The sequence below is a fragment of the Stylophora pistillata genome, chromosome 3 (assembly GCF_964205215.1).
Source record: "Stylophora pistillata chromosome 3, jaStyPist1.2, whole genome shotgun sequence".
Taxonomy (NCBI): Eukaryota; Metazoa; Cnidaria; class Anthozoa; order Scleractinia; family Pocilloporidae; genus Stylophora; species Stylophora pistillata.
Genome location: NC_142521.1, coordinates 32,078,025 through 32,100,691, shown reverse-complemented (window position 1 = coordinate 32,100,691; position 22,667 = coordinate 32,078,025). Strand labels below are relative to the sequence as shown.

At 38.8% G+C, this 22,667-nt stretch overlaps 3 protein-coding genes across 6 annotated transcripts in view; 2 read left to right on the top strand and 1 right to left on the bottom strand.

Annotated features, from left to right (window-relative positions):
* LOC111329597 (glutamate receptor ionotropic, NMDA 1-like) overlaps positions 1 to 2,126 on the top strand; it is a 12,827-nt gene extending 10,701 nt beyond the window's left edge. Inside the window, exon 7 of the mRNA XM_022934327.2 lies at positions 300 to 2,126. Within this exon, the coding sequence (XP_022790062.2) occupies positions 300 to 1,011 (712 nt within the window). The 3' untranslated portion in view covers positions 1,012 to 2,126. The remainder of the gene's footprint in view (positions 1 to 299) is intronic.
* Positions 1,765 to 19,931, bottom strand: LOC111329630 (kinesin-like protein KIF27). Of its 3 annotated transcripts, none has more exons than XM_088752630.1 (28): positions 19,800 to 19,931; positions 18,510 to 18,647; positions 17,825 to 17,911; positions 16,954 to 17,061; positions 15,889 to 16,024; positions 15,293 to 15,439; positions 14,782 to 14,838; positions 13,692 to 13,861; positions 12,759 to 12,908; positions 12,559 to 12,639; positions 12,087 to 12,190; positions 11,518 to 11,740; positions 11,171 to 11,387; positions 10,941 to 11,053; positions 10,166 to 10,305; positions 9,808 to 9,916; positions 9,453 to 9,631; positions 8,745 to 9,009; positions 8,001 to 8,296; positions 7,568 to 7,769; positions 7,305 to 7,377; positions 6,692 to 6,833; positions 6,081 to 6,333; positions 5,627 to 5,805; positions 5,056 to 5,272; positions 4,313 to 4,398; positions 3,626 to 3,744; positions 1,765 to 3,499 (listed from the first exon to the last, which is right to left on the bottom strand). In XM_088752630.1, exons 3-28 carry the CDS (start codon positions 17,864 to 17,866, stop codon positions 3,465 to 3,467), a joined length of 3,843 nt encoding a protein of 1,280 aa, XP_088608756.1. In that variant the 5' UTR covers positions 17,867 to 17,911; positions 18,510 to 18,647; positions 19,800 to 19,931; the 3' UTR covers positions 1,765 to 3,464. The 3 variants fall into 3 exon arrangements, with proteins under 3 accessions (XP_088608756.1, XP_088608755.1, XP_088608757.1); XM_088752629.1 differs by lacking the exon at positions 19,800 to 19,931 and adding an exon at positions 19,565 to 19,725; XM_088752631.1 differs by lacking the exons at positions 15,293 to 15,439; positions 15,889 to 16,024; positions 16,954 to 17,061; ... (1 more) ...; positions 18,510 to 18,647; positions 19,800 to 19,931 and having other exon boundaries at positions 13,692 to 13,912; positions 14,782 to 15,279.
* LOC111329600 (double-stranded RNA-specific editase Adar) overlaps positions 19,876 to 22,667 on the top strand; it is a 6,318-nt gene continuing 3,526 nt past the window's right edge. The window contains exons 1-2 of one of the 2 annotated variants that reach the window (XM_088752632.1): positions 19,876 to 20,016; positions 20,271 to 20,414. In XM_088752632.1, coding sequence (XP_088608758.1) covers positions 19,941 to 20,016; positions 20,271 to 20,414 — 220 coding nt within the window. In that variant the 5' untranslated portion in view covers positions 19,876 to 19,940. The remainder of the gene's footprint in view (positions 20,017 to 20,270; positions 20,415 to 22,667) is intronic. The other variant, XM_022934330.2, reaches the window with a different exon arrangement.

The window sequence follows — 22,667 nt, the reverse complement described above, 5'->3', positions numbered from 1 at the left end:
TCGTTGATACCGTGGAGATAAAAAGTGCCGATTTGAAAGATAAACTTTTGTTCTAGAGGGTGGTCAGTCTTTCAATCAGTTCGTATGTAAATAACACATCCTGTCATTCATTGTTTCATCCATGAAGCACGTAAGTCAACAGTCAGCGAGTCGGTTTGATGGTCGGTCACTCGATAAGGCAGTGAGAGAAGCAGTCAGTCAAGCGAGGCAGGTGATCTGTCACTAAATAAAATACGTTTGAGATCAAAATTTAATAAGTTCTACTAATGGCTATGTGATTCTTACATTTCTCGTCTTAGCAAGCTGGATGGACTTGTAGGTGACTACTTATCTTTGCAGCAAGCTGGTAACACTGATCCGAAATGCAGTTACAGCCTCGCCGGAGGAAACTTCTACCACTTTGGCTATGGTTTTGTGTTCCCCAAAGGTTCACCATGGATAGAGGAGGCAACTTTGTCAGTGCTGAAAAACCAAGAGAATGGCAGCATTCAGGCTATTTTAGATTACTGGTTCAACAAAAAAGAATGCACGACAAGACCAGTAAAAGAACTCGGTCCAGAGAAATTTATAGGGTTATTTCTGCTTCTTCTTGGTGTAATTGGGTTCAGTATCATGGCTTTGATATCCGAGATGCTCATCATATTTGTGCTGGTTAAATTCGGACGTCACCTGGGTCCCTTGGGAAAGTCTTTGACGCGCATGATCTTTAGTGTGCGCAAAGGAGAAGAAAACGATATTAACATAAAGTGGTTACAGCTGTACAAGAGACATAAGAGTATGCGACCAAACGAAGTGCAATTTACTGAACCTCATCACGATGTTTCTATTCGAAGAGCGAGTTTTTGTAACCTGAGCTTTGAGTATGGGAATGAGGTGTTACCTTATGATGAACAGTCGATATATCTTCGTAGAAGTCAGCTACTGACTGTGGAAGATCTATCCCGTGCGACTGGAGGGAATTCCGAGTCACAAAACGATACCACAGAAAGAACAGAGAGCTCGACACTTTGAGCACCAATTAGTGGTGTTGGTTGTCATCGTGTAACAACACCACTAGCAAAATTATGTGGGGATTAGGAACGATTTTTGTCATCGTCTTTCGAACCTGTTCAAGCTTCCCGGATGGCCGAGTAGGCTAGTAGGATAACAGGAATTCCTCTCGAGTTACTCTTTCTATTTTCTTTTGGGTACTTCTGCCTCTCATGTCAGGTACCGGTATCTTTTTATTTGACCCCTCGTTAAAGCATGGTTTGAACCAATCAAAAGCAGTCAATTGGTACCGAGTTTTGTAGCAAAAAAACGAAGGCGACAAGAATCACACCTTTTTGAATATATGCTATGGCAGTGTTACTATAGATTTCACCAACATAACAAGTTGATTGAAGTCCTATAGAAATCAAACTATTATATGGCCTACAAAATTTCCAACCACAGCCGGTGTGCAGCGAGAGTAATAAGGCTTTTCCTACCCTGCTAACTTATAGACCACGCCTAACCCAAGTTAATTTGAGAATTCAAACCGGAAGGTGAATGAGATATTTTCCGAATTCACCACATTCGTTTCACTGGAACATTTCGTCTCTATTGGGTGTAGTATTTGTACCTCATCTAATGCTGTGCGGGTCTCAGAGCACATGCATGCAAAGGGAAAAAAAGAGATAAAAGAATCGAACTTTCTGCCTCACAGTTGTGAAGCAAAAACATAAGGAATTGTCGCGAATAGGCTATCTTTATGTATCTTACGCCGGAGAACTCTGTCGCCGGTTCCATTTGGAGTAAAGTTTATTCTACATTTGTACATAAATCCTTCATAGAACTCGCAAAACGCTCAATGAGAACGTCTCTTCACGATGCAGGGCATTCTTTTAACTGACATTTTTGCCTTAGTTTACAAATGTTTCAAGGCGATACGCCTATCACAACTTTAAATAAAATAGTTCCAATTAAAAATAACTACAATAACACCTCCGTTTGAAACAAGTGTAGAAAACCATAAATAAAGATAAAAAGTAGACTTCCACCTTAATTACAATCTTTGATTTTGTACAGCTTTATAAACTTTGTTTTCTAAAGAACTGCCGTACCGTTCAAAGAAATAAAAGAGAAGAAGAACACTTTCACTGTAACGTATGGATAACATGTTTACCAGGCTGTCGTGATGTTTCAGACCCTTCTCATGAAATTTCCCAAAGCACAGATGTATTGAGGGCGGATAACTCTATGCAACGGATAAATCGCTATCCACAAGAAAAGTGAGAGCAAAACGTGCTGCGCCATCCACTGGATAGAGATTTATCCACAGGATAGAGTTATCCAACCTTCGAACAACAGTGGCCTGGGGCCCGTTTCTCGAAAGTCCCGGTAAATTAACGGGCCCGTAAAGCTGTTCTGTTTTCATTTAAAATGGGGATTTCAAAAGTTTTGAAAATGATACAGTAAAGCTATCAGTTAAAGAAACAAAAGGACTGGTTTGGGTACCAGAAATTGCTTTCCTATTCTTTAAATGTTGATTTTAAAACATGGCTTCGGACCCGTTAAGTTACCGGGACTTTCGAGAAACGGACCCCTGGGGCCCGTTTCTCGAAAGTCTCGGTAATTTAACGGACCCGTAAAGCGGTTCTGTTTTCATTCAGGATGAGAATTTCAAAAGTTTTGAAAATAGAAAAATGAAACCATCAACTAAAGAAACAAAATGGATTGGTTTGGGGGCCAGAACCTGCTTTTCTATCCCTTTGAATTTTTATTTTAAAACATGACCTCGGGCCCGCTAAGTTACCGGGACTTTCAAGAAACGGGCCCCTAGTTGATCGCCTGAAGCTTGGAACTTATGCAGGTCTTGATTTTTGAGGACTTTTCGGATTGTCCTCAATCGTCAAAAATGAATTCCCACGGAGAAATTCGCATGTTAGAAGAGGCCAAACAAATTTACTTCCTCCAGTCCTCCGGCAAAAAAAAAAAAAAATCGGAGACTGACGATGAGTAGGGGGAGGTGTGTTCAACATGTATAAGTTCGTAATGGCCGTTAGGCTCTATTACCTAACTAGATTCAGTGGCATGCTTCTAAAGGGAAGACGGCGATATAAATGAAAACAAAGCACATCAGCTGATAGAACGAACGTTATCAAAACTTCTGACCCGCGTGCACGCAAAGGTGAAAAACGTTGACCCAATTCAAGCCCCTGAATGACTTCTTTTTTTTTTCTTTCTTTTTTTTTTTTTTTTTTAACTTGATCTGTTTTCATGACGAATGTAGATGGTAAAAAAATTGCTATTGAGCTCCGCATCACGTTCTTTACAGGGTCGACCAACTGATAAATACATTAAAACAGAAGGGCAGTAGTTTGCTGAAACAAATGTTGTCGCATAGACCATGGAAAACTAATTTATGTTTATACATCGAAATCATCCATGTTGTCAATTCCTCACAACGTCCTTTCACGCTTTGCTAAGATAACATGTAGTGTTTAAGCCCAAGGATTCTTGTTTTGTTCAATTGAATCTGAGGGAAAAGATGATATATTAGTAAAGTCGGTCTTGATAAATCGGTCAGATTTAGATGATGTTAGTTTACACTATCTACTGATATCCTTCAAAAATATGACAAATAACGAGCCATGAAACACACCTTGCACTAAATCGTCAGCGGATTCTTCCACAAGACTTTGCTTGTCAAAGAGACCTGGCAATTCGGGGACCGTACTGGCCACAGAAGACTGGGATCTACGCATTGACACTTCCTGTGCACTGAGGTAAAAATAAAAACAGAAAAAAAAAAAACTGAAAATGCCTAAGATGTAGAAGCCAAAAATCATAAGGGAAATGACGGTGTGACATAGTAAAAATGTCCTGCACTTCTCTCACTGTTAGCATACCATCCACTTCTAGCCAGCCATAAAAATCTATCAGGGCTCGACACTAACGGTAGCCAACTACCCAAAGACTAGTTTTGGTAATTAGTTTAATTAGTAATAAGTAATTAGTTTTGGCGAGTGATTTTCGATTTCCACCCGTCAGTTTGGCTAGTAAACACAATGAAATTGTCGTAATATCTAAGTTGTCACTGGCCACTTGGCTAGTATGTTGAAAAGTTAGTGTCGAGCCCTGATCTATTCCATGTATTCACTACCTGATTGTGTCAGTTGAAATCTTTGGCCGCCATTTTAAACAAGAGTCTACTACAAAAATTGGACATATTTCAAAATAGCGGTTTAGGAATTTTGTCATCATTATTCTTTGGCGTTGTGTCACAACCAAAGTACCAACCAAAGACACCAGCCATCAAACTTGGCTCGTTACTTAGTTTTTAAAGTACCTTAGCTGTCGAAGCTCTTTACGAGAGACCCTTACAGGCGTGGAAGCTTGAGAAGGAACTCCCAGTCCCTTCTCGGCGAGAGAATGCTTTAAAGGTGATAGATAACAAAATAGCAAAAATCAATTAATCAATCAGTTATAAATTCACTTAGTCCATCCGTTGATCCGTGAGTTAGTCAGTCATTTAGTCAGTCAATCATTCAACAAGTCAGTCACTGATTCATTCATTCAAACAGTCAATCAGTTATCTATTGAGAAAAGATAGTGTGGTTTATCAAATGAGTTGATAATGCGAACTGGCCACCGTATAGAGAAACTAGAACTGACGGTTCCAGTGTTAGTTCTTCTTTAGAGTGTGGATTTGCTTTGACGAAAGGCTAAGCTCGAAAACACATCTTTAGAAACTCTTTACAGTGGCCCATTTACATAAACAGCTCAGTTGATAAAGCAAAATTTTCTTGTAATACTCCCCACTGACGCAGCAGCACTTCACAGTTTCCCTAGAGACTTACCCGTATTATTCAGTCATTGAGACAGTCATTGAGACAGTCATTGAGACAGTCAGTCAGCTAGTCAATCAGTCCATAATCCAGTCTGTCAGTCAATAAGTCAGTCATTTACTCTCAGCTAGTCAAACAGTCAATTGTATGACCAAAGAATAAAACAAGACACCGCATGCAACATACCCAAAGTGCAGAAAGCAAGCCAACAGTGAATCTTATAAATCCCTCAGGTAATCTTTACCTTCATACGGGTAAATTCTGACGCTAATTGCTTGGTGTAGACATCTGTACTTTTGTGCTGAGCTTCCAGTTCACTACTGGCCATTATAACATCTGATTCAACACTAGTACCCAGTCCAGACACCATCTTCTCTCGTAGTTTCTTTTTCAGATCACGACTTGTCTTCTTGTAGTAGTACAGATCTTTCTCTAACTGTTGGGCTCTATTTTCGACTTCACTACAATAAAGAAGGATTATTTGGCTTAACTTACATAATGTTACAATTTTAATGCTTTCCTTGCTTCCGAAAGGCTGCTGAAAGTCATTTGTCTCTTTTGATAAGACATAACTTTTATCTACCTACAGTATTTTACTTCTTGAGTTAGAGTAGATATCAGTTCTAGTTTAATTAGATTTCAACGTTTGCATCAATTCTTGAAAAAGATAGAAAAAAAAGCAATAAACAAGCAAAGGAAAATTGACTAAAGGACTGCACTAAAAACTAAATCAACTATGATCCTCTTTGTTGTTAAGTATTTTAAAAATGAACCTATGTATGTACGGTTTGTTGTTACGTATTTCAAAAATATACCTTATTCTTTCATCTGGAGTCTCATTCAGCTCAGCATCACGAAGTTTATTCATTAAGAACTGAATCCTCTGTTCGTATTTCTTTTGATGTTCCACCAGCCTTCGATCTCCTTTAATTTCAGCTTGCTGCAATCCTCGACCCAGTTCACCGATGATCCGTTCTTGCTCGGTTATACGAACCTGACGAAATTCAAAGTAAAAGATGGTAAGTAACAGACCCATGTTGCGGAGAAATCCACAAAATGTAATTTCGAGTAAAAGAAAACCAAACTAAAAAAAATTATAAATTTTCAGTTGAGTAAAGAAAATATCCTGAACTTCTCACCGAGGGAGAGCCATTTTTCGCTGTTTTAACCTATAATTAAATATTTTTCATTTTTTTTTCCAAGAGGAAGTCGAATTATCATTAGACCGCCTTGAGTAATATACCCAATCGCTGATTCATTCACGCTTACCTCCAAATCGCTACAATGCAGCTCCAGTTTCTTCTCACTCCCCCGTAACTCGACAACTCTCTCAAAGTATTTTGACAACAGGGCGGTGGCTTCCCTTTGTGAGAGACTACTTAGCTTGTTCACCAGTCCTTCTCGGTCTTTGTCTATCAGAAGTTGACCGCTGTCCAATTCTTCTTGTTGGGTAGCAATTCCATCGTTTTTAAACTCGATAGCAGCTTCCAGCGCGTCGATACCCTCGTCCAGTTCAATAAGCCTAAACAGAACAGAAGCATATCGATGTCTGATTATCACAAAGGTTATCTTTATTTTGTGCTCGCATTTTAACGCCTTTCCAGGTACAATACATTCCATAAGTTGATGGTATTCAGTTCTGTTTCAACCTAAAAGCCTTAGTATGATGGAAAATGGCACCGGTTCCAGTTAAAACGATCGATAAATCTTCATTTCATAAACCTCTTGTCAGTCAGAGAGTATATCACGATCACTACCTAGAGCTTATAGATTTATCAGTTCTCGTCACCAGTCCACTTCACAGTGTACTGATGAAGCGAGCAAATTGTACAGGTTCATCACCACTGAGAAATAAGGAGAGAAGAACACGTCCATTTTACCTCCTTTCCTCCTTTGGATCTAACAAAGAGCCTTCCTGCAGTTTTTGTTCCAGAAGCTCTCGTTGTTTTAGAAGTTCATCTTTCGTTCTTTCTAAAGTTTTAGCACTTTCATTGTTCCTACTTTGACTCGAAGCGTCCGTATCTAGAAAAAGTGTGGTAGAAATAATTGTCGGCATCTTGTGATAATTCAACGGTTATTAAAAAAATTGCCACATACTTTATGAATTACAGTGTCTAAGTCCAGTCCGCATAGCTGTTAATATTCTAAAATTTGTAGATGTTGAACGAGTGAAATTCGGGCTTCATTCTCGCAATCAGGGTAATAGTCAGCAAATCGATCGATACGAATTACAATATTGCACACCAGAACAGAGCCGAGAATACACGTGAAAAACTTAAAGAATCCATGTAGATATTCTGTGTTACGAAACTGATTATTCAAGTTCAATAAAACCTCTCTTGACCTTGTCAACTTTTGTATCTTTTTTACACCACACAAATGTCAATCGATTTGTAAAGATAAAAGCAGTTCAATGACTCTCTTCGAAAGTGTCTCTTAGTGATATCTCGTACAAACCAGTGACTCAGGATTTACAAAAAAAAAAAATCGTACCGTCCACATTTTTCCCCTTTTGCTGGATCTGTTTATCAACTTCTCCAAGTTGGGTAGACAGTCGAAGAATATCCTATAGGAATCAAATGGAAGTGGGTTTCAGCACTGAGAAGGGACTCATTGGTGTTCACAGGTTGTATGACGTGGTTTGACGCATTTAACTGTTTCTCTAAGCTGTGGCTTTAAAGTCACTATTAAAATAGTGCTAACACAGAAATGACTCCTTCAAGAAAACATCGAAGGAAAAAGTGCTCTTTTGTTACCTTGGTAAGTATCTGGCTGGAACGCAATTTCTTTATTTCCAATTCACTTTTCTCGGCCAGCATGGCTTCTTTGTTTAATAAGATGGCTTCTCTTTTCTTCAGCTCCTCTGTCAAAGCTTCCATGGCCTCCTTTCTCCTCAACACTTTTTCCACTTCATTATCAAGCCATTGACGGCGTTGCTCTAATTTTGCTTGTTCATCGCTGAAAACAGAACAGTAGAAGTCCTAGTGGTATTATTTTTTCGACTTTGGGTACAATTCAAAACTAAGGACCGCGACGGTCAGGAAACTCTGAGATCCCACTCGTCCTTTAAAAGCAGATTGAAATGTGACCTCCCTAAGGTTTTCCCTGATAGAAATTAGTGAGAGAAAAGCTGTTCCTTTTCCAGCAGACAAATCTTTGACACATAATCCCCTCTCTGTGATATCGTACCTCTCCTTTTCTTCCGATCCTTGTTTCCCAACACTTCTCAGTCGCCGCTTGGCGGCTGCGACCTCCTCAGTTTTCCTTTTAAGTATCTTCTGCTGCTGGTTCATATTATCTTCCAGTTCCTTGATTTTGTGCTGCTGTTTTTGCATGTCTTTCTCCATTTTTATTTTCCTGTCAGCCTCTTCTTTCAGCTTTTTCTGGAGCTGATCCTGTTGGTTTCTCATCCTGTCAATGTGCACTTCAAGTTCCTGAACTTTCTTTTCCCTTTCTTCGTGCAGGGCACTTATTTTTTCATTGTCCTGTGGGATATTAAAAGAAAATTTAAGAGACGTAAGCTATCGTTTTTCGAAATCCAAACTCATGTATGATACAACTGACGAAGTTGCGAGACGAACCACTCAAAAAGGCATTCCAGCACAATGTACAATGAAGAACCAAAAGCTAACGAATCATAACATCGAAGTGCCGATGATAAGCTAAAAAAAGGTTGGTCTGAGACAAAACGTGATGGACGCAGCGGCCCAATGCACAGCCTCGGGCTTCACAGTGGCCCAGGTTCCAGCGCTGTTATCTCAACTGTTCCAGCTGTTCACCGACGAAGGATATGAGAGCCCTTTGTATAAACTTCATCTTACGTGTAGGTAATACAAAATAAGCTCTGTTCAGCGTCCTACGGCTTTTAATCAGAAAGGAGTGCCAAGTATAACCAAGAATACTTGAATAAACGTCCAAAACAGAAATTCTTACCTTTTGTTTTCGTTTCAAAGCCTGGAACTTGGCCTCGACCGCCTGTAACTTTCTCTTGTACTCAGTTTCGACCTTTTGTTTCTCTGCGACTTCGTGATTGGTTTTAGACTCGTATTCTTCAAGCGTTTTCTTACTTTCTTCCAACTCTTTCTTAGCTTTTTCTAACTCTTGCTTCATGGACTTTATTTTCTCGGAGTATTGGTTTTTGGTTTCCTTGGCTTCCCTATCACTCTTAGCTAGTTCCTTAATCAACTCTTCTTTTTGCCTAAAAATTCATAATTTAAATATAACATTGTATGTAAGAGAATAGAAAGAGAGGTGTAACAAAGAAAAACGAGGAGGAAGGGAAGGAAAAGGAAGGGAGAAGGTTGAGAAGGAAAAGGGGAATAAGAACGATGAAGTAGAGGAAGAGGATGATAAGGAGAAGATGGAGAACATGAAGGAGGAGCAGCAGCAGCAGCAACAAGAAAGGAGCGATAAAAGAAGCAGAAATATACGAAGAGGGAGGAAGAAGAGGGAAGGAGGACAGGAAGGAGGAACATGAGTGATAAGGGACAGAGAACAAGTAAGACGAAGAGAAGCAGAAGGAGGAAGAGGAAAAAGAAGATGGGTGAAGGGAGGGTTATGGTAAAGTAGGAGCGAGGAAGGAGGGACAAAACGAGGACGTGAAGATGAGGAATGGGGCAGATCAAAGTTAAGCAACGTTACCTTATATTAATAGTCAAATCCCTCAGTTTTTGCTGGGCGGAGTGGAGTCTTAACTCTGACTGTTTTACCTCCTTTCCAATAACTTGAGTACTCGACCGCAATGCTTCAACTTCATTACGTTCCGCTGAGTCAGGTCTTGATCCTCTGTCCTTCGATTCTGCCAAATCTTGTGCAGAGACCTAATGCAAACAATTTCGCGAACAAGTTTATCTTGGTAAACGCATGTACCATCTAAAGTAAGGGTGTGTAGAGAGAGTGGTGTAAATTTATGGCAAAGTCACAAAAAACCTTAAGGAATTTTTCGGTTTCATTTCAAACAAAAAGCGGTTTTTGTTTTTTGTTTTTAGCCATTCACCTTGCCGTTACCCAAGATCTTTGAAGTCTTTGACTGCTTAGGAACAGACTCTGGTAACCGAGGTATTTTCGAACCTTCTCTTTTTATATTCCAAGTCCTGCCCAATTCCCTGAGAACAAACAAATATTACTGTTAGAATTAACAACAACAAATAAACGGATTATGAAAGAAAAAACAAGCAAATAAAGTCAGAACTGACTCTCTTGTGTAACTTCTGAGATGAGCATGACTCAATTTTGATGTAAACAGGAGGGTTTAGTTAGCACAGAAAGATCCTGGTCGATTGGCACATCATTGAAAAGAAATCACACACTTTTCCACTTAGCCTCTACTCCCCTCATAATTCTGTTGAGTGTACCTTGCAGGTTCGTCTTCCGCCTCGTCTGCACTTTCACTGCTGTCTGACAAGGTACATACAACCTCGTCCTCTTCCTCGTGTTGGCTAACAAGCAACTGACTGCGTGCTCGGAAATCTTGTATAATTCTGTCAACTATGAACTACAGGCGACACAGAAGTAATTAAAATTGTTTTTTTTTTACAGCTGAAAGTAAGAAGAATTAGAAATGAAAATGCCTTTAGCTTTCACAAGAAAAGAAAGATGTATGGCTGTCTTTGTTCAGTAATATGACACGCAGAGTTTAAATATGGCGGGTAAGGGGTAAGGGTGATACTAGGAGGCCTCTTAACGGGAAAATAAGAACTGGATGGGCAATAACCTCACTGTCTCACCACCGCAGGTCTCGGTTTTGGCCGATGACAAGGGCATTTCCCTTGACATTTTCTTTCTCGATGAACAGTTTATATATCTTATTAACCAAGCGCGAAGGCCGCACTGGGAGAATATTGGCCCGAGGTCTTGACAATACGGACCGAGCGCAGTTTGGTCCGTACAAAAAAGACCGAGGGCCGATATTCTTCCAGTACGGTCCCGAGCAAGCATGGTTAATAAGAGATTTATTATACGACTCAAGTTCAAAGGGACACAAGTGCGGTATCATTCGGGACCATTCGGGACAGTGCCCGGTCCAATACTGAGAGAATATTGACTGGAAATAGAGCATTTTGATTGGTTGATTTTAGTTATTGGCCCTCTGACTGCCCAAGTCGTGTAATAAAGCTTGTTATTGCTTACCACTGGCGGGCTGCTGTGAACTTCTCGATCATTCGTTGACGCATTCTCATCTTGAACTAACGGTGCGGTATGCAGACGTGTTCCTCGAGGACTAGAGAAGACCACTTTGTCTTCTAAAAGGAAACCCAGTAAACAAAAATTGCATAACTATACAGAAGGGTTTTACAAATCTGGTCGTACTTTTGTTTAGAAAGCAAGGCAAATTTTTTCGTTAGAAACTTCATTCGTACCTTGATGACCTCTTTGGTTAAGGAGGAGTTGATTAAGCTGGAGTTGTTGTTGGAATAATTGATCTTCGTGTTTTTTCAAGCGACTCTGCGCGTCTTGCAGTTGATTGTTAAGTGTAAGATTCTCTTCCTCGAGTTTATGCGTATGCTCCCTCAGAGAGTCGATCTCCTTTGATTTCTCCGCGAATATTTCTTCGTCGCTTGACAAATCTTCCTTGTACTAAGAAGGAAAGGGCTTCGTGGTTTACACAAGGAAATGGTAAGGGCGATTGGAAGCCGATCTATTTAAATTTACTCTTTAATTTGCATAACTCTGCCCATCCTGCTACCTTCAAAATCATCACCATTACCTTGTTAAGTTCCTTCTTAAGCTGCTCAATCAGGTCGGCTTGTTGTTGACGACTGGTGTTTGGTGTCCAGATTGGTCTCGACCTGATCTGGTCTACAGCTTTAAGTAACCGGTCAAACTGGCCACTTTGATTATTTGACAGCACGCCGGCCTTGTGCAGAGCTTTTAGTTGATTTAAAGCATCAGAAAGAAACTGCTTATATGTGTCACACGCTCCACGCGATCTGGGGACAAAAAAAAGTAGACATGTCAGCTTATGTCAGCAAACACACCCCAATTTTCACGGTGCGTGAATCGAACGTTGCCATTTAATTGGTGATGCCCCCCAAAAAACACACTGCAAGAGTAGCCTATGAGCACATATTCCACGGTACTGTTTGGAAAATTTGATCATGATATAAAATACGAAATCCCAATTCAATTATTTGTCATCGATTCCGTATCTATATCAAAATAGATTACATCATGCTGGGAGTGGAAGTGTTGTCAGATCAAATTTGTTGATCAATTAGAATTTTGAAAAATGAATATGCTAGGATGTATTGCAACTTATTCCTTGCGGTTCCTTACCTCTCTAATTCATCCTCTAGCGACTTGATTCGCTCAGCATCTTCTACTGTACCTGCAGACCCAAGAGATGAACCACGGCGCCGCTGAAGTTCTTCACGGAGCGCCTACGTTAACAGATAAAAGGAATGAAGTGCCACGACAAACGCTGGAGAAACATACAGGTGTAATTTTTAGGTTAAAAATTAGGAAAGAGGGACGAACAGAGGGTAGGAGGCAAAGTAATACTCAACCGACGACGAGCGAAAACTGACTTTTGGTGAAGGTTGTAGCTAGCACTATCTGGCTAGGGAAGGTTTTTTCCCCTCAATGCAACGCAGGCGTTTCTAGCATCTTCACTGGTGGAAGATCAAGTTAAATAAGCCAACAGTATCTTCGAGTTTTCAACCGGATGTTTTGCGGTATCCTTTGGAAGTTCAAATACACCAAAATGTGCCAGCAGAGAGAGACTACAATCGAATCCCGTTATATGTACCTGTATCTCGCTTTGCATCTCGGCAAGTCTTGTATTCTGTGGGTCACGATTAACCACTGGCTTGTTGCGTATGTTTCTAGCCTATAAGAAGGGAAACGTATGAATATTCTTAGAGCTTGTCCTTCGCTTTACCTAAAGTACTTGTCACTTAATATTACTTTTCTCATTTCTCGCATTAAATTAAGGTCCGATGTACTCACCCTTGTAGCATACTTTAAGGAATTCAGATTTTCTGCAAAGTCTGATGCACAAGGACTGAGACACGTTATCATCAATGTTCTGGAATTGCCTCCCAAGGAATCTTTTAGCAGTCTTGTTACTTTACTGTCCCTGTATGGAACATGGAGGACCTACAATGGCAATCAGAAGATGCAGCAAGGTAAAGTAGAAGGATCACGTGCGGCCATGTAATTAATTCAAAGCAAAGCTTGAAATTTTCAGAGCTACTGTCTGCCAAAAATTACAAGAACATGTGATATCAGATGGACTCTTGAGGATAAAAGGAAAACAGGCCGCGGAAAATCCGTCATGAAGAGGACTACGGAGCCAGAAGTCAAGGCATCGCAACTGAGAGAAAGCATCGCAGCTAGCAAAGGAGCAACTTGAATGGAGGAAACTCACTTGATGTTGCATTGGCCATTTGACGTTCAAATGCTAAATGATGATGATTAATTACTTTAACACCTGCAGTTAGTCTTTGAATTTGTCATATCGTCTCATCCGCAAGGTCAAAACATTTGTTATCACAATGGGCAGTAGTGTCGCAATCTGATTGGCCAATCTGCCGTTGTCAATAAGAAAGCAGACAACGCTGCTCGCGTCAATGTGTCACGCAAAGTGTCACGCACTGAAAGAATCGTTTTATTTGACGTCGACATTGTGATAAAACACAAATCGACAATGGTTTAGCGTAGTCTGTACTCTTATCGACGATGTTCGTTATCAAGCTAAACCACTGTCGATTTGTTAAACGTATTGCCTGTATACTACATATGATATAGGCTTAACGATAAAATACAGAAACTGAAAGCAATGAGAAAGCCATGCGTACTTGAACTGGTACCAAGTCAAGGCGTTCATGAATTGCATGAATACTCCTTACTCGTATCATATTAAGTTCCTTTTCTGCATACCTTCTTTTTGGAGTCCGCCAGAGCACTGATCACATTTCCCAGGGCTAGCAAGCCACTGTTAATATACACAGATTCCTTGAATCTTTCGCCGACGTTTCCTGTTCGATGAGCTCTCTCTGAGCCAGCAAGATCAACGAAGTGGAATTTTGCATACTTGTAATCTGTGAAGTCTGACAAATAATTAAAGGACTCCAAATGGTAAGTTTTCATTGATCAGCTTGCTATAAAACAAAAGAGTGAAAGAAGGCTACAAATAGCACAGTTTTATAGATTGACCAAGATGGTAAAGACTGCTTAAAACAGAAACAAAACCAGATAAAAGAAAGAGAAATAGAGAATATTATATGGCCGCTTGGGGATACGAATTTTATCTCGTGCTGAAAGTATCTCTCACGAGTGAGCGCAGCTCATGTCCGTCAAGACGAGAGATACTTTCAGCACGAGAAGATAAAATTCGTATCCCCAAGTGGCCATGTAATGTTCTGTTTATTATATAGATACTTTTTTCATTCATATTCGAAACAGCAATTGGGTAATTATGTTGGTAACCATGGCCACACCAATATCCTCACACGTGAAAAATAAAAATAGTATCTTCCCTGCGCGCTGTGAAGATATGATTTTTTAGTAAAAGGAGAAATCCTGGTATTTCATCGGTATCTATATAATAAAAACAAATAACAACAAGACAAGGGTTTTTATAGCTTTTTCCATAAGTGGCTGCCGATACTGTATTACAAGTAGGCAACTGGGTCTGAAAAGAGGTCATAAGGCGGAATCCCAACACGAGAACCTGCCCGCAAGCGGAACAGCAGTGGTGAGAGGGCTAATAAAGACAGTGGTAGACCGCCGGTAACCGGCTTTTATTGAAATGTCCGTCAAGACGTAAACAGCGACGGATCTAGGGGAGAGACACACCCCTCTACCCCCCCCCCCTTTTTCCCCTAGCTTTGGTTAAAAAATAAACGCAGAGAAAAGAAACACCGGCAGGTGAACACATACAAACAAAAACGTCCCCCCCTCCCCCCCATTAGCTCAAAGTCTTCATCCGTCACTCGTAAATATACTCAAAATATACTCAATGTCTTACCCGTGTCGCTTTTTTTCTCACTGTCGACGTGTTCATCTTCAGCAAGAGGTTTTTGCTCTTTTTTTTTTAAGAAATCAAACGACACAAGAATGAACAAACGAATAACAGGCAATTTGTTAAAACATTCATCTCATAATTTCATTAATATAACTCGTCATCCCAATAATTATTAATCTTCTACTTTTCGCTGCTCGTTTTTGCAGCTGCAACCCTTGTCAACGCAAGACTTCTATAAAACGACCAGCTAGCCCACCCAGGCTAAGAAGGAGATTTATGTGTCGCTGTCTATGCATCTTCCCGTTGAAAAAAGGGAATTTTCAATAAATTTGGGCTTTCCTCCTTTTATCAAACTCCATCGCTCAAGCAAACTTGTTCCGAACGAATAAGATCACTTTGAAATTGATTGAAAATGCCCAACTTTCCAACTTGCCAGTTCGCCCTCTAATGCTTCTTAATACTCTTAATTGAACATCTACGTAAAAGACAATGTCGTTTTACACTCTTCTTTTACCAACATATAGAGTGAAAATCGTATGTGATCGGCTGGAGCGTTCATTCATATTTGTGCTGCCCACTTGCCGCCCAGCTGATCCTGAGTCCAGGCAGCTCATTACTTCATCGGCTGTGTTCACGGGCTGTTCGGTGGCTCCCACAATTACTATAAAAAGGAGGAAGATTGGATTGAAAATCTGTACCTGATAACTCATTTGAGAGTTGAGAGTACTCCGGTATTACCTTGCTCTGTGATTGGTCAAGAAAACTCGCACCACACTGTCAACCAATCAGATGCAAAACCAATCACGACTTGAACACTCACGTTTTTCCCGCGCTTTATGCAGTTTTGCCGGTTTTACATTAAAGTTATCAGCGGCTCTTAAAGGTACATGTATAACCTTTCTTCTGATTGCCTGTCAACTTTTGACAATCTCATTTTTCTCTCTTCGTCGTTTTAGCAAATGAGTAAGCTTGAGAATAAGGGCCAACTCCTTTACCTTGTGTACGAAATTTGTTTCAACAAAATCAACTATTCCACTGCAGTGTTTTACAAACTACTAGCCTTAAGCCATCCACCGAATGCTACGTAAATGATTGTATCATAACAGTAACCTGTATTTCCTTTCTCATCCTCTCTGACATGAATATCTTTACTGGACGTGTCCATATCAAGTAAATCTCTCAACTCCTCCATGTAAATCTCAACATAGGATACAGTCACTACAAACTCTGCTTTCTGCTTGTTTTCCTGAGGAACAAGACCGTAGATCTGGATATGAGTTGTCTTTGGGATTAAAGTGTTGTAAACAGTTTGGTGTGAATTAATAACAATGGCAATGACAATGAAAATTAATAATAACAATAATAATTAATAATAATTAATAATAATTAATTAACAATAATAATGATCATTCTTATAATTATGATTACAGCCGTGGGTATTAGTGTGGGCAAAGTAGTTTTGCTTGACATCTCCAGAGATCCGACACTTGCCTAAAGATGGTAACTGTTGGGGTAATGAACTTTAATAATCATATTAACAATAACAGTTATCATCACCATCATCATCATCATGGTCATCATCATTATAATCATAATATCCTACACTTAAAAATCCCCCAAAAGATGTTTAATTCCCTCATCTTTTCTTTACCCATCACTCATCCATTTTACATATGTCCAGTCAATGTATGCAGTAATGAAAATGGCAGCTTTGACAAAATTTGGTAATACTCAGTGAATGTTCATGGATTGGACAATTTTGCCAAATTTTAGTCAATTCATCAAAGTGAAATCAGCTTGGCAGAATTGATGACTAACAAACTTTAGCCAAATATGTCAAAGGAAAATCAGCTCAGCAGATTTGACAAATTTTTTAACCATTTTCATAACTGTATGCATTTCTGTATCCATCTCCCACTCATGACAACTCTAGCATGGCTGTAGAATTCATATTATAAAACCAGGACCTCTAATATTCCTTCACTTAAAGAATAAATTGAAGGTAAATGGAGCATGAAACTGGTTCATAATTGAAAAATCAGTTAAAATATGTGATGATCTCTATATGCAGTGGAATGGAATGTAAACCTTATGAGCAAATAGGTGGTCCGTGGTGCTTGCTCTTCATTAACAATCCTTTTAAAATTGTCTTTCTTTCCCTGGGCTAACATTTACCTCCATAATCTGAAACAGTTGTTTAACAGCCCTAAGAATGATCCCATACTCTTCTTCCAAAAGGCCAGCACTGTCAGTTCCACCAATTGTATATGTCTTCCCAGAGCTCTGTCATACAAATAAACATTCAAATGATTGAGAAAGTGTTGGGAAACTTCTTCATCAGATGACATCATATCTCTTGGTATTTTGGGGTTTACCTTGTAAGAAACTGTGTAGTTTTACTAAGTTCATTGACAAACTGTCACCAAAATACTCTAACAGTACACTGTTTTGACTTCAGTCTACACATAGACATAAAGGGTTCCTCTAGCAGAAATTGGCTGTGTTTTGAACAGATCTACCAATTAATTCAAATCACATTTACACATCTGGCTTTGATTGTTCAAAGAGCAGATAACACTATCCAATGGATAAATCGCTATCCAGTGGATAAGTGTTACCAAAATGTACTGCGCTATCCACCACATAGAGATTTATCCAGTGTATAGCATTATCCATCCTTCAAACAACCGGGGCCTGGACAATAATCCATTTTACAATTGTGTGCCTGGTTGCTAAGCCTCTGAACAGGAATGAGGCTAAGTGCAAACTTGTTCTGATACAGATGTCGCTGCTTTTCAAATGTAAATTACTTTGTTATCTGTTCTCTAACACAAGGTCACCTTCAGCCTCACTCCAAATCGCTTTGGTAAACAAGTACAGAACTGTAAAATGGCCTATTTTAAGCTTATAGCCATATGACTTGAGAGGATCTAGAGTAAACTTGAGAGTCAGTAGTTACTTATAATATCATAAATTTACTACTATCATAATATCAGTTGTGGCATGGAAGCAACAAGAATGACCATAACATCACACCAGCACTCACTGTTTGCCCATAAGCAAAAACAGTGGCATTATATCCTTCCATACAGCTCTTTACCAATGGCTCCACACACTTTTCATAAACCTCTGTCTGAAAAGAAAGATTAAAGACAACTCTTAAAAATCTTTAACTTTTGATCTTCTATCATACATTAAGTTTATCAATAAATGACAAAAGAAATGATAAGACATTAATTAATTTTTTCCTAACTCACTGGTCACATGTTCTTTTCTATTCCCTTAAACATCAGCATTTATTATAAAGTTTATTTGAAAGGAATTCCCATTCAAACAAATAACTCTTATAATAAACCTTCATCCAAAACCTGCCCCTTTCTCTTCTTCGTTTTTCATTAACTCAAAAATGGAAAGAAGACTGTACAATTCTAACTTTTACAACATATTCTGATGAATAAATTTATAAAAACATGATGCATGTAATTGACTAGCAAATTGCACAAAACTGAATAGCTATAATGCATGGCACAATTTTTTTGTGGTCTTTTATCTGGACATATCCAATTACAAAAAAAAAAAACAGGTATTAATACTTTTGTAATCACCATTTGTGATCATGTCCTGTCTCCTGACTAATTAATTACCTAACATTTACATCACCACCCAATTTTGCAAGTCAATTGTGTACACACTGTGCAACATGCATATTGTACAATAAATTCCTTCATCACCTGACTCGCTATTGGAGGGAACACATAATCAAATGTGAATCCCCTGTCCTTTCCAAGGATCAGTTGGGGCTTCTCTGGAATAAAGCGTACACACTGTGGGACATTGTGGACTTTCTCCTTGCCAACCAAAGGGCGTACCTGATGGTATACCACAATCACACATTTCTTAGATATTAACCAAATGGCCCTGAACCACTCTCTTATAACTGCCCCAATCTGATAATGCCATGCAAAGGACTTCTAAGTTTGACTCTCTTCAGTAACAGCAGCATAATACTCTTTGAACTTGACAAAATCTTTAAAGGAAATTCTCATTAAAGTGCACTCAAGACATTAATATTTAAGGATATCACTTAATAGGAAATAATATCTGGATATTCCCTAGGCTTTAGATGGCATGTTGGTCACATGATCTGTTCAAACCAATTGTTTATAAGTAAAAATTTCTCCTGATTGTCTACTAGTTAAACTATAATTTAAGTTAATTTAAATCTTCACCAAGGCAGTACATTTATGGGAGCAGTATTGATGACTATAAATACACTGAATAGTTCTACCTCAGCCACATGGCCCACCTGCCATATGTGTCCTATGTCTCAGTGGTAAAATATTTCAAGAAGTATTAGGGAGGTTATAAACTCTCTTTGACTTTTTCAGTCCTCAGTTCTGACTACAAAGTGACCCCCTCCCCCCACGTCTTCCCAACTGCTTCCATTGTCACTCAAGTTCACTACTCTCCAAGTCTTCTTTGAGATATCATGGAAAGCTTTCCTAGGTGAACTGCTACTTGTAATAGAATAAGCCTTGTGTGACATCCAAAATAACTGCGAAGAATTTTACTCTCAAATATCGTTCAATAAAATTAGGCGCCAACGATCTCAAAAAATGAAAAAAGCGTTCTTTAGCAAACAAAGGAATAAAATCAAATAGTGGGATAAAATAGAAGAAGTCCTACAATAACCTCACTAACTTGTAAAAGCCAGTTTAAAAGTTCTTGGTTATATTACTGCCTAGATATATGTCAGATTAGTGCGCCGATTTTCAGAGCAACGTACCCGAACAGCAACTTTTACTGGAACCTCTACCATTTCATCAAGTTAGTTGCGATTCAACACTTTTAGAGTCCATGCACAAGATGCAATCAGCCAAATCTTTTCTCAAAGATTCCCTGTAATTTGGCGGTCAAACTATCTGACATCCAAGTTTGTTTATACCACAGACTCAGCTGATCAGCGGTATAAACCAAAAAAGCGCTGTTAATAATGGGTAATGAGAAACATGGCGGCTAACCTAAACTGAAAGTATCAGAGCTGCGTTGAAATTTTCGGCTTACTAAATAATGAAGCGCCTCGTGAAACATCATTTCCATGAGTGCTGCCGCAGTTGAGTTAGTTCATCCGGAAACCATCGTATAGGCATGCGATACCTCCAATGTGGGATCCCCGACAAAGTACAGATGGCAGCACATCGATAACCACAGACACGTTGCCGTCGAACGCAAATGCCAGTGAGTGCAACACATAACACCTAATTTTGCCGCATGTAATACTATTAGGCTAGAAGCAGTATGATTCCTTACATTGTCACATTTGTTGGTTTACTTTCTGCGTTCTTTCTATTTATGATATTTTATTTCATTGATTTCTTTATTAATTATTTCGAAACTGAAAGAAACTATTGCGGGGATTTTTTTAAAATTCCCCCACTGAATCCTATTTTCGTATTAAAGTTCTTTCGCTTTTGAACTTGACGTCTTAAAAGATCCAAGACGAGTTTTCATTTGCGAATCGGCGGGGAAAATTGAAGGAGGAAAGCAGTTCATAGCCCTTAAAAGCCCCGTAGGAAAATTTCCAGCCAGCATGTTTTGCTCCTTTTCTCAGCTGTCATTGAAGAAAGCGAACAACTGTGAGTAAGATTTTCGTAACATTATTTTTACTTCCGTTTCTAAGCTCGTTAAGAGATCTCGTGGTAAGAGCGATGGATTTAAGCATTCGGCATGGTAAAGTTTGTTCTGCTCGGGCTTTACGCCCAAAATGCAAATTAAGGTATTCCATATCCCATCTTTCGAAGTACCGAGTCTGTATTTAGCGTCAAAGCCATCAGTGGATCCAATTCAATGTTTCTTTCAAGCTACAACATTCTACATATATGTTTTTGTCTCGTGTAAAGACAAAGCAAATTGAACCAATTTGAAACTGAAATATTGCATGAAAGTTGAATGGCATTGAATCATGAGAAATAGATTTATTTACATAGAAATTATTTAAGATAGATGATAATTCCTTCCCATAACGTCTTCTGTTATTTTCTATTTTTGTTGTTGATGTTCCATTCTTGATGCTTCTGGCTTTTTGCAATTTCTTGCATGACAAATGTGTAATTTCAGACAATGATGGTAATCTATTAATTTACACATTTTAGTTGGGAACCACTTTGTAGAAGCTCCTTGATCTTCCCTCAGCTATTACCACTTTTATAGGTTCAGCCCCACATACTTGTCTTTTAAATTTTTCCTTGAAAAGGAATTATGTTTGCAAAGGCTCTACACATTCTCTACGGAATAGTGACTTTGTATTACAGCATTTTGAAACTATTTGCTATGGCAAGCACTCTGTCAGATGTCTCAAACAGTTTTTGTGGTCAAAACTCACTAAAAATCAAAGGGATTCGCCAAGTTTATTATGTGTTTTCATAAACAAAATAAGAAAACTGAACCTAGGGGAGATTGTATTATTGCTGTAATCTTTGAAGTCAATAGGAATATTTTAGCTTTCTAAACTTTAAATTTTAATCATTTTTGTCTAAATGTATAATTTTATAAGTGTATTTTAATTATAGTGTCCCCAATTAGTCTTCTTAGGCTAAACACATTGACACTTAAATAAAGGTCTTACTTACTTACACAGCAAATTCTGAATGCACCTTGGTAGAGAAGAAATGATGTGAAGGAAAGGTTGGCCCTTAACCCAGTTATTCTCATTACTTTCTGCCATAAACTTCCTAGGATGAAAATTCCAAGTGTATTTTACACATTGACACTTAAATAAAGGTCTTACTTACACAGCAAATTCTGAATGCACCTTGGTAGAGAAGAAATGATGTGAAGGAAAGGTTGGCCCTTAACCCAGTTATTCTCATTACTTTCTGCCATAAACTTCCTAGGATGAAAATTCCAAGAATTTGGTATTGGATCAACTCATAATCCCCTAATTTATCATTTTTCTTTATTCTCATCACTTTTCTGCCTGATATTGTATTGATATTGTAAAGAGAAATTATGTCATGGTAACTCATGAGAGTTAGAGAGTTAATGTTTGAATTATTACAACAACAACAATCTTTATTTGTGCTCAGTCTTGCTCAGAAAAAGTTACAACAAAGAGAATATTAAAAAGTATAAGTTAGAGTACTGGCTGCCTGGAATAACCGTAGGGGCTAGCGGAGCCAGGCAGCCAGTTGACATCAGTATTAAATAAAAATAAATTATAAATTATAGGTCAGCAAGAAAACTGAAGTACAAATGCACACGTAAAAAGAAAAAAATATAAAAAAGAAGGGAGAGAAGAGGAAAAATGCTATCTAAGTTAGGATGGAAGTCTGAAATAATAAAATTTGCATATAAATAGAAAACATGAAGACATGGAAAGGTGACAGAATTTAACAAAAGACTAATTTACAGGTAATTTTGAAAACAATTACCCCTGTGCACCTGAAGTGCACCTGGATTACCCCTGAATTACCCTTGAATCACCCCTGAATTACTCCTGAATCACCCCTGAATTACCCCTGTGCACTACAGAAGAAATGGTATACCTGCCATCTGAATCCCTAGGGTGGGCTAGAAAAAAACATCTGAGTCCCTTATGCAGAATTAAAACCCGGATTTTAGGTTCCACACATAACAGAACCCTATGGTTAGCTAACGCATTACGGGGGGTGATTTAAATGAGACAAGTATCTTGCTTAATGCTATGATCAGGAATGTGACAAGTGTCTTGTTAGGTTCTAATATGGCAACTGCCCCTACTCCTTCTTTGTTGATGCATGTAGACTGTTGCATAAAGGAAGATCTGTGTTTAGTTTTTGTGCTGAAAATGATTGCCAAAATAGATTGTGAGACTTTTTTCCAAAAGTGGAGTGATCAAAATGGTGACAACA

Coding starts and splice junctions, on each gene's coding strand:
- LOC111329630 (XM_088752629.1), bottom strand. CDS start 19,597: ATGGTAGAGGTTCCAGTAAAAGTTGCTGTTCGG. Junction 17,912..18,509: donor TCCCTCCAATAGCGAGTCAG/GTGATGAAGGAA, acceptor CTTTCTTTTCAG/ACAGAGGTTTATGAAAAGTG. Junction 9,632..9,807: donor AGATCTTGGGTAACGGCAAG/GTGAATGGCTAA, acceptor TGTTTGCATTAG/GTCTCTGCACAAGATTTGGC.